This window comes from Triticum aestivum, chromosome 4A (assembly GCF_018294505.1).
Source record: "Triticum aestivum cultivar Chinese Spring chromosome 4A, IWGSC CS RefSeq v2.1, whole genome shotgun sequence".
In the NCBI taxonomy this organism is placed as follows: domain Eukaryota; kingdom Viridiplantae; phylum Streptophyta; class Magnoliopsida; order Poales; family Poaceae; genus Triticum; species Triticum aestivum.
In genome coordinates this window covers 68,935,777-68,947,307 of record NC_057803.1, presented here as the reverse complement: position 1 = coordinate 68,947,307, position 11,531 = coordinate 68,935,777, and the positions used below count along the sequence as shown (strand labels likewise).

Sequence of the window (11,531 nt, the reverse complement as noted above, 5' to 3'; positions counted from 1 at the left end):
AGAGTGCCAGATCCAGAGATCTTGAGACGCCACGGCCTCTAGTATGATAGTGCAAGCCCTGACATGTCCCCTATACTGCCCTTGCCCAGCAGAAGGGCAGTTCTTCCACTCCCAGTGCATGCAGTCTATGCTGCCAAGCATCCCCGGGAAGCCCCTGCTAGCATTCATCGCCAACAAACGGGTTGTATCTTCAGTTGTCGGCTCTCTCAAGTACTCAGGGCCAAACACAACAATCACAGCCTTGCAGAACTTATACAGGGACTCTAGGCATGTAGACTCGCTCATACGGACGTACTCGTCAATGAGATCACCGGGCACTCCGTATGCAAGCATTCGGATGGCGGCAGTGCATTTCTGATAAGAGGAGAAACCAATCTTGCCGACGGCATCCTCTTTGCACTCAAAGTAGTCATCATAGCCGACCACTCCTTCTCTAATACGGTTGAAAACATGCCTACTCATACGAAACCGGCGGCGGAATTTATGATGTTTGAACAACGGGTTTGTTGTATCAAAGTAGTCCTTCCAGAGAAGGAAATGCCCGCTTTCCTGGTTACGATTCAACGCCGGAAGGTGGCCCGGAATGGAGCCACGGAATAACGGCCGCTGGTTGTTGAGGTGGTGATGGACCAACAAGGCAGCCAATATCTCCTCCTCGTCGTCGGACGACGAATCGTCGGAGTCGCAAATGAAATTGTGGAAAAAGAACTCGTTGACGGAGTCCATTTTCGTACCTTAGCAAACTGTCGAACAGCTTGCGGGCGTCGAAGAAGGAGACGGCCGGCGAGGGGAGACGCGGCGCCCACAGACCAGCAAGCTGCTCTGCCGGAGTCCGACGAGTGTGACGGCGTCGGACGAGCGTGCCGGCCGTATGTGGCGGGGCGGCGAGGCGTCTTCTTGGTCGCGGGCGGCTGGGCGGTGGGGGAAGCGGCGGCGGGAACCAGTTTGCTCCCCGACGGCAAAACGGCGGCGGCGGGCGACTGGGAGCAGGGGCGGCGCTGCTGGGCGGATGTGGAGGCGGCGGCAGCTGGAAGAGTTGCCGGCAAAAATGGGCGACAGCGGCGGTGACGGAGGAGGCGGGGGCGAGGGTTGCTTGTTGGCCGGGGGGAGGGGAGGCCAATGTGTCACAGACCAGCGGGCCCGGGGACAGGAGTAGGCGAGCGCGCACGCGTCCGTCGCGTGTCCGCGCCGACGCAAATTAGGCTCAAAAATGGCCCGGGAATGGGTCGTCGGCTGACGAAAAATGGACACGCGTCCGTTTGGATCGACGCGTTGGGACACCTTTTCTGTCCGCGCCGACCCAAACGGACGGCCGTGGACGAAATAGGTCGCTCCATTGAAGTTGCTCTAACGTGGGTTTTAAGAGAAGTTTAATTTACTAGTACAACATGAGTAACATTGTCTGGCACACGACGCAACCAGTGTTATCATCAGATCTTCCTATACTATCTAAACTATAAACACCTCTAAATATACCCACGCAAGTCCAGAGTTTCTTGATCTCCAACATGAGATGGCCGTATGCAGAACTGGCCAGCGAGTCATTAGTCAATACAGTAACAAGTATGCAGAAGTGACCAGCGAGTCATTAGTCAATACAGTAACAACAGTCGCGTTATCAGATTGGATCACAATTGGCAGCAGCTGCTACATAAAAGTTACACTCGAGCTACAGTAACAATACTAGAATATCTCCGGTTTTGTCATGTTTGGCCCTTTCTTTCCGTTGCTCCCGCGGCAACTAGCGTTGCCCGCGAAAGCAAACAAACTGCTGCACACACACTGCTGTCACTGTACTCTACGAGTATCTCACTGCCCGCGCTTTAATAATCAATCGCAGCAGAGAAAAAGGCCCTACGTAATTAAACTACTGCGCCCTGCCACCTTCAATGCGCAGCAAACCCGACCGCAACCGTTACCACCGCAGTCCAACTCTCTCTGACTTCTGCTCACTCGCCCGACGCCCACTGCCTTATCGCAACCGCTCTCGGACCGGGCGTGCCCCCACTTGTCAATTACATGGGCTGCAGCCACGTCACCACGATGGGGCTCCGGACGTCGTGCCCGCGGCCGTCCGACCAGACGAGGTGCCCGTGCACCGGCGCCGCGGTGGATGGCGCGGCCGCCGCCGACACCGTCACCGCGAAGCTCTGCTTCTTCACGGACGGGGAGAAGACGAGCTTCTCCGGCTTCACCGCCACCGACGCGCCGCCGCTCGCCATCTCCACGCGCGCCTTGTACGTCGCGGACGCCTCGGCGCCCACGTTGGTCGCCGTGCGGATCACCGTCTTCGACTGGTTGCCGCCGTAGAGCACCACGGAGATGGACGGGTAGTTCAGGTCCGACCCCGACGGCTTCCTGCCCGTCGCGGCCGGGCACGCCACGGGCTTGTGCGTGATCACCTCGATCGCGTTGGCCGCGTACCCGATGCTGCACATGAACGCCACGTAGTCCTCGTCCCCGGCGTCGTACACCAGCCCCGGGTCCAGGGCCTTGCCCAGCGCGATGTGCCCCGCGCCGTAGTCGAACGGCGTCGCGGCGCGCCCGGGCTCGGCCTCGTCCGCCACGGCCCCGCCGCGGTTGTCGGTCACGATGGCCGTGGTCATCAGCGCCGACCGGATGGCCGCCGGCGACCACCTGGGGTGCGCGGACCGGAGCAGCGCGGCGGCGCCGCTCGCGTGCGGGCACGCCATCGACGTCCCCGACAGGATGTTGAACTCCGTCCGCCTGGCGTCGGCCTCCAGGCCGGTTGGGCCGGTGGCGCCCGTCCACGCCGCGAGGATGTTGACGCCGGGGGCGATGAAGTCGGGCTTGAGGATTTCCGGGACGAGTCCGTTGGGCCCGCGCGCCGAGAAGGAGGCCACCAGGGGAGCCGGCTTGACGCCGATGACCGTGCCCCGGAAGACAATTGTTGCGGTCGGGTTGGTGGTGTTGGCAGCGTATGCCTTGAGCGCGTCGCCCTCGTTCTCGCCCACCGAGCAAGCTGGGAGGACGTGGGCGTCCCCTACCAGACCTTCGCCGTTGGCCTCCCCGTTGGCCAGAACCATCGCCGCGCCACCGGCTTCCTTGACGACCATCCCCTTGGCCACGCGTGGGCTGCTGCCGCGGTCGCAGATGACAATCTTGCCGGCCACAAGCGACGGGTCGATGGAGTTCTCCATGCACAGCGAAGCTGACAGCCCACCTGACCTCCCGGGGTAGTACAAAGACAGCATTGTGTTGTTGGCCAGGGGCTTGCCGGAGTAGAGAGACACCCCTGACATGCGCCTCCCGTCGCCGAGCACGATCTCGGCGGGGAAGTTGCGGTCGATGGTGCCGGCGCCCACGGTGGCGATCCACGGGGCGAGGTTGGTCACTGACATGGGAGCGGGCCCTTCGTTTCCCGCAGAGGTGGCCACGAACACTCCCCGCGAAACGGCACCGTACGAGCCGATGGCAATTGGGTCAATATAGAACGGCGACACCGCGCCGTTGCCGCCGCCTATGGAGACGGAGATGACGTCCACGCCGTCCGCGACGGCGCGGTCGAAGCCAGCCAGGATGTCGGAGTCGAGGCAGCCGGCGCCCTTCCAGCACACCTTGTACGCGGCAACCCTGGCCTTGGGCGCGACGCCCTTGGCGACCCCGGAAGCGTACCCCTCCATGCTCGCCGCGTAGGACACGCTCCCGGCGGCCGTGGTGGCCGTGTGCGTCCCGTGCCCGTCGGCGTCGCGCGGCGACATGTACTCCACGGACCCGTTAGACGCCGCCGCATCGACGCCGTAGTGCGCGGCGTGGCCCTGCGAGAAGAACCGCGCGCCGACGAGCTTCTTGTTGCAGGAGGACGCCAGGAACGCCGGCCCGGCGTCGCAGCCGCCGCGCCACCGGGCGGGGACGGGCGGTAGGTTCCTATCCGACAGGCTCCGGCGCTCGGGCCACACGCCGGTGTCCAGCACCCCGACGATGACATCGGAGCCGTAGTCGGCGAGGAACCACAGCCCGAGGCGGGCGCGGAGGCCCATGAACTGCGGCGAGCGGGTGGTGTGCAGCTGGCGGACCCGGTCCTCGAACGCGGCGAGCACGGCCGGGTGGCGCCGCAGCTCCTCGGCGCGGGACGCGGACAGCGACGCGGAGAAGCCGTGGAAGACGGTGTCGTAGACGTGGAGGGGCTCGAGCGTGCCGCCGGCGCTGGCCGCCGCCGACACGAAGGCCGCGGAGGCGTACCAGTGCGCGTGGGTGGGGAACACGGACGGCTTGGCCCGGTGGTCGACGCGGAAGATGTACGTCTTCCTGGCCTGTCCGCCGCCGCTGACGCCGAGCGCGGTCTGCGAGAGCGCCGGGGCGAGCACGAGGAGGAGTAGCAGGAGGCGGCGGCGGGCGGCCATTGGTGAGAGAGTAGGACGGCGGACGGTGTCGTGGAGCGGGGCGGTGGTTCGCGGAGTTATAGCGATTAGCGAGGCAGTGGGAGGTTGGGGGAGGGAGCGCGGTGCGTCGTGGGCGGGCTCGTCGTACCAGGTTGCAGTTATGACGCGTCACGTACTCGCTCCCTACACCCGTAGCATGGTTAAATGCTGCCGCTTGGGGCGTGTCGCGACCTTGCGGGCGCCATGGCCGATTGGGGGGGTGCGGACTTTTTAGTCTAGAGATTAGAAAAAGTCCCTAAGGCTGGTCACAATGAGCAAGAACATAAGTTAATAACTTACATACTTCTATATTACTACCTTCATAGTGGGTAGGAACATCTATGTAGTGTCATACAACAATGTATTTATTAGGTTATAGACTCATTGTTTTTTGGAGTGTGTGATGTTCCGGTAACTTAGCTAGTTACTCCCTCCGTCCGGGTTCATTAGGCCTAAAGACAACTTCTTTTAGACCAAGACACATAGTAATTTGCTCACATTAATTCTTTTATTTCACTCCCAATGCACTCTCTCACATGCATGCAGCCAATGAAAAAGCAAACATGAAGTGTATTAATTGCCTAACCATGGCACCAACAACAATGACTTTCAATGCAACCAATCAAATGGTTGCATGCATGCATCTTTCCAAAGCGAGGCCTTATAAAAAGGGACATGCTTGTAGTGCTAAGAGGCCTAATAAACCCGGACGGAGGGAGTACCACAAGCACCTCTTTCTTCATTAAATATGTGCCACATAAGCAAAGTTGTATTATAGTGTGTGATGTTACTTCTAAGTTCCTCCCCATTGTGACCAGCCTAAAAAATTCCTAGAAACCAAGCAAAAAGGACTTTTTTTACAGGGACTAGAAAAAAACTCTACTAAAGAGGCTTTTTTATTAGTCCCTGAGACTAGAAAAAGTCCTAAGACTTCTCAACCAAACACCACCTGAATGTTGGGTGTGGATGGACGAGTGTGAGCGTGTGACCGCCCGAGTGCTGTACCGTAGCGTCATTGTCAAAGTGGCTTGACTCTGGATAGGAATCACGCATGACACCGTGGGCATTGGGATATACTCCCTCTGTTTTAAATTACGATATGTCTAGATGTATTTTAGTTTTATGTACATCCATTCTGTAATGAGTAATTTGAAACAGAGGGAGTAGTAGTTTAGGGTCAGCGCCTTTGGCCCGACCCGGCGACCCTGACGGGTCATGCACGCCAGGGCTGGGCTGGGGCCTGGGCGGAATGCTTGTAGTTATGTAATACACTGATGATGTCTAGGATCCGTTCCACAAGTTCATTAGTACTCATGTCATCTAAAAAAAGGTCCATGATCATGTAGCTTTCATGGATTCTGAGGACCGATGAATGGTCCTCCCTTGTGCACCGGCGAGGGCCAGCCAAGGCGTTGCACTGCGTCAGTTGTAGTAAAGGGGTAGACTGAACCCGTGGAACGCGCGCGAAAGGAGGGAGCGTGCTTTTGTGGTAAAGTGAACGTTGGGGATCTAGCCGCGCTCGGTTTCCAGTGGTTTGTCGTTACCAAATGATGGAGTTTCTGCCTGCGGAGGTGAAGGCCTGATTGATTGACTCGTGCACCCCATTCACGAGGAAAGATCGCTACTCCTATATGCCCATTTTGCGGCAAGAATCCAGTGAAAATGAGATGGAGACTGGGTTTCGTACAATAGAACCGACGAACCAATCGATAGTATTCTACGGAACTCAAGGTTCGCTATGGTCAGAGCCTACCTGCCCCTGCCCGATCTGCCGGCTGCTTCTGTGGTGAGCCCGCTGCCATGGATGCTGTCGATCATGCCTTAGCTACAGATGATGTGTGACGGATTGTTTTCGCCATTGTCAACAGGACAACAGAAGGAGGTCTTGCTTGTGCGTCTCTTCTTTTCAAGAACACCACAAAACCTCTAAGTGCCTTTTGTATTAAGGAGAAGATCTTTTAGACCTTATACAATGTTGGTTGCTTATGCACGGATGCTTAAGGAGAGAGAGCAGCTTGGGTCACAAAAGAAGTCTTCTCACAATGCCAAGTGCGCCATAAGAGCATCTACAGCCGGACTCAGCAAATCCGGCCCCTCAAACGTCAGCGGACGCGTCTGGGCGCGTCCACAGACACTGACCGCGCACTTCCTATATCTGCGTCTCCACACCTAAGTATCTCATACTCCGTCCTCTATTTTCATACTAAACCATGCAACATTAATAAAAACTACGTAGATCATGAGCGGACATACAAATGCCCAATTGGTTCATCAAAAGATCACAGCCAGATCATAGAAAGATAGCCAAAGTTCACATAATACACATAATAACGGCGGGCAGTTCAAACTACAACTTGAAATAAAGACGGATCTTCACCACTTCCTCATCGACCCTTCGCCCTTTCGGTCCCCGACGCAACTGTAGGAGTCCATGGCAGGAGGTGGGTCCACATCAGAGTCGTCGGACCAGTCGGAGGAGGAGGAATCAGAGATGACGATGAAGCCTTGCAAGCGCCAGACGACACGGCCTTGCTGGCGCTTGAGCTTGGCCTCCCTCGCTGCCTCCGCCGCCTCCCGCTCGGATTGCTCAATGCCGAGCCGGAGTTGCTTGGCGTTGAGCCTCCGGAGCCATCGGGCATTCGTCTCCGCCTCAGTCAGTGACCGGTGGCACGCCCACTCGAAGAGACGGTCCTCCTCGTCGGGCAGCCGACGGTGGCGGGCGGACTGCGCAGATCCGTCGGACCCCACCCGCCATCTCCCTAGCCCTCTGCCTCTCGCCGCGGGTAGCTAGTGCCTTCGACTCTGGAGTCCGCATCCGCAGCGTCGGCTGAGCGGGCACTCGAAGCTAGCGCTGCCCACATGGAGTAGCGGCCGGAGGTGGAGGAGGCCGTCGGGCGGGAGGAGCAGATCAGGCAGGCCTCGCAGATCCGCACGCGGGGCGGGAAGGGGGCGCTGGCGCGACGGGCGACAGGGGGTATCGCACCGGACCCGGAGGTGTCGCCCATATCGACCCGCGAGCGCTCGAGCGCGATACGGAGCGCCAGCTCCTCCTTTTCTCCCGAGCTACCGTCGGAGTGGCTGCCGGTGCTGCACATGGTCCCCGACGCTAGGGATTTGACAGATTGGGGGAATGGGACCGTCAGGGAGGGGATGGGAGGGGAGCGGAGCGGAGCGGAGTGAGCTAGGGTTCCTGCCGGACGGGGGGTTTTGTGGGGTCGGGGTGGGCCCACGGTGGGCCGGGCTGATGTGGCGGGCGCGCCCGGACTGCCTCATATCCGCCCTACATTTGGAACGGATATGAGGGGTGCCGGTCAGCCCGGGCATTTGAGTCCCGTTTAAGATCTCCGGTTGGGTCGGTATTTTGTGACCGGTCAGTGACCGAACGGTCTGCCCGGGCGTATGAGACGGATATAGGGCGCCCGGTTGTAGATGCTCTAAGGTGCTTAAGTTGCTTTAATATTCATGTAGCACCTAGCCTACCCTGGTACCTTTCTGTCCAACGCTGCACTGGCACTTGGGCTAAAGCCACAGTAACTTGAAGTTAGCAGTTATTTCTCCCAGGCAACGGCTGGCACCGGAAGCAAAACTTTGCTTCTGCTCCCTCCCTAAGCACCTCTCCAATCCAATTTTAGAGAGGAAAAAACGGTTTTTTTTTCACTGGCACCTGTCTAAGCACATGTCATTGTATAGGGACTTACAAAACACGGCTTTGATCACATGCTAACATCGCCTAAGCCCACCTCCAAAAGTTATCTCTTTGTCTTTCTCGCCTTTCTTCACATATCGAATTTCACCTTAATCCTACCAATTACAAAGGAGGTAAGCATAGCGGTCTTGTCAAAAACGAGTTTGTTTCTCTCAAGCCAGATTTCCCACAAAGTGAGGACGATTGGGGAGTCCACCTCCGCCTGTTGTTACCGTGCACCGCCAAAGACGCTGAGGCCCACCATTCATGGATCGTCACATTGCACGCAGGGGTGAAATGGTGAAGCCTTTGCAGTAAAGAATCTGGATCCAGACCTCCCTAAAGAACATACATTGTTGTCGCAGATGATTATTCGTCTCAGGCTCTTGGTAGCACAATAAGTAAGCTGCCAGGTGTTGGAGTTGCCTGCGCGCTAGTCGATCTGCCGTCCATAGATGCTCCCGCATCGCCAGCTTGGTGAAAAGATTTAGCTCAAGAGGAACCCAGGAGGACCAAAGAAAGGTCGCGCAAGGAGAAAATACCTGCCAAAGAAGAAAGTCACATATGTCGATCGGATCATTGCAGAAAAGCACCACGAGAACTCATCTTGTTCCTTCGAAACAACATGAAGGTGCAACAGCTCCTAGATCAGGAGAAACTCCGTGATAGCGGGAACCGTCAGCATACCACTGATGTCCTAAACCCAAGAGTGACGAGGTAGGGCATCCACCACCAGGCGTCATCTCCCCTGATGAGTCCAAAATGTATGATAATTTTGATAGTTATTTGGTGCCCACACAGTAGGCTTTGTGAAATTTATTGCGTCTGCGCATCGCTTTTTTGTCGGTCCTCAGGAAACGTCTTTCGGAGAAAATAACATTACATGGAAGGAATCCCAGGAAATTATGGTGGAATCACGTTATTCATTATGAAATAGCCTACCATAAAAAGAATGAGGCAAAGGGAAAAAGAGAGATCACCCAGCGAAACCAGAGCAAAAGACGGCCTAGCATGCGAGTGCAAGCACTTGTATGCACGGTCGTATGGTGCACCGATGCCGCCTCCTCGTCCACTACTTCTGCCTCGTGAAGCCAAATCGGGGAACGGACGCACAAAGCCGCCAGAAACACATCCAAAAGGCAGAAACCTAGCCTCTAGAGGGCTTCTGGAGGGGGAACCGATCCAAGGACTCCGGCACCGCAATGCTGCATCAAGCGGGCTTCATCATCACCACCACCACTATCATCATCATCTCATCCCCATCCATTTGTAATACACTATTTGGAGTGGGAAAGAACGGTGTTGGCATATGCGATACGGGGCCGCTACGTGTATGCACAGATGTGTACCAGCTCCACCCACAAATAAAAACATATAAATTGGCTTAGGAATCTGACATAGCATTGTGTTTAAGCACCGCTATAGAAGCATACTGGTGGGGAATCCAAACTTCTTGGGAACACCTTAGTCCTATCTATTTCAACACTTTCATCCACGTATTTTGTTACTTTATTTTATTTTAGTATTTAACTTCTTTGTTCGCTACACAACTTTCACCCATATCAGTATTGTTCTGGTTTTCATTTAACTTGCAGGCACTTCTACTTGAACCCTATGAAAGACAAAAGGTTGATTCCTATGCTCCGTATGGGATCGATACTCTTACTTTGAAGAAGCTACAACTAGACCATGGGCACTTGTAGGCCATCATCCCCGCTGGCCTAACAAACGGAAAGAGGGAGGGTGCAAGTTCGCTTAAGCTATCGCAGTCCACCCATCAATCGGTCCACAACAAAAGTCATCGGCCATTCCCCAAAGAGCAGTGATGACCAACACTATAAAGGAAGACACTTCCATGACATTATGGTCCGGACAAAAACTTTTTTGTCATGGATGTGTGATACGTTTCCAACGTATCTATAATTTTTGATTGTTCGATGCTATTATATTATCCATTTTGGATGTTTTATATCATTTTTTGTGACTAACCTATTAACCTAGTGCCCAGTGCCAGTTGCTGCTTTTTTCCTTGTTTTTGTCTTTTACAGAAAATCAATAAAAACGGAGTCCAAATGGAACGAAACTTTTTGACGATTTTTCTTGGACAAGAAGACACCCACGGAGCTTCGGGAGGAGGCCAGAAGAGCCACGAGAGGGCCACAAGCCCTGGAGGCGCACCCTAGGGGGCACCCCCAGGCTTTGTGGGGCCCTCGTGGCACTCCTAACCCTAATTCCAGCTCCAAAAATAACCAAATAGTCCCCGTACACCAGAGGGAACACCAAAAATACTTTTTTGCCACCGCAAGGTTCTGTTCTCGTGAGATACCATCTTGGGGCCTTTTCCAGTACTCTGCCGGAGGGGGATTCAATCACGGAGGGCTTCTACATCAACCTTGATGCCCTTCCGATGATGTGTGAGTAGTTTACCACAGACCTACGGGTCAATAGCTAGTAGCTAGATGGCTTCTTCTCTCTCTTTGATCTTCAATACAATGTTCTCCTCGATGTTCTTGGAGATCTATTTGATGTAATCTTCTTTTGCGGTGCGTTTGTTGAGATCCGATGAATTGTGAGTTTATGATCAGATTATCTATGAATATTATTTGAGTCTTCTCTGAAATCTTTTATGCATGATTAAGATAGCTTTGTATTTCACTTTGATATATTGATTTGGTTTGGCCAACCAGATTGATTTTTCTTGCAATGGGATATGTGCTTTGTGATGGGTTCAATCTTGTGGTGCCCTCACCTAGTGACAGAAGGGGTAGCAAGGCACGTATTCATATTATTGCCATTAAGGATAAAAAGATGGGTTTTATGTCATATTGATTGGATCTACCCCTCTGCATCATGTCATCTTGCTTAAGGTGTTACTCCGTTCTTGTTAACTTAATACACAAGATGCTACTGGATAGCGGTTCATGTGTGGAGTAATAGTAGTAGATGCAGAATTGTTTCGGTCTTCTTGTCACGTACGTGATGCCTACATTCATGATCATTGCCTTAGATATCGTCATGATTATTCGCTTTTTCTATCAATCACTCAACAGTAATTTATTCACCCACCATATGTGTGCTTTCAAGAGAGAAGCCTCTGGTAAAAACTATGGCCCTCGGGTCTATTCTCATCATGTTATTTTCAGATCTATAAAACCAAAAACCCAAAAATACGTTGCTGCAATTTATTTATATTTACTTTGTTTTGCAATTTTATTTATCTTTTATACCTATCTCTATCAGATCTCATCATTGCAAGTAATCGTGAAGGGAATGACAACCCCTTTATCGTGTTGGATGCAAGTATTTGTTTGTTTGTGCAAGTGCTATCATTGGAGACTTGTGCGTTCCTCCTACTGCATTGATACATTGGTTCTTAACTAAGGGAATACTTATCTCTACTTTGTTGCACCACCCTTACCTCTTCAAGGGAAAAACCAACACAATCTCAAGAAGTAGCAATGTGA

General features: G+C 54.1%; 1 protein-coding gene across 1 annotated transcript; it reads right to left on the bottom strand.

The window, feature by feature from the left end:
• Positions 1-1,596: 1,596 nt before the first annotated feature.
• On the bottom strand, positions 1,597-4,527 carry LOC123085194 (subtilisin-like protease SBT1.6). Its single transcript, XM_044506797.1, has one exon. The coding sequence runs from the start codon at positions 4,362-4,364 to the stop codon at positions 2,016-2,018; it is 2,349 nt and encodes a 782-aa protein (XP_044362732.1). The 5' UTR covers positions 4,365-4,527; the 3' UTR covers positions 1,597-2,015.
• Positions 4,528-11,531: the final 7,004 nt, after the last annotated feature.

Excerpts from the sequence above, each read along its gene's own strand:
- LOC123085194 (XM_044506797.1), bottom strand. The coding sequence starts at position 4,364 with ATGGCCGCCCGCCGCCGCCTCCTGCTACTCCTCCTCGTGCTCGCCCCG.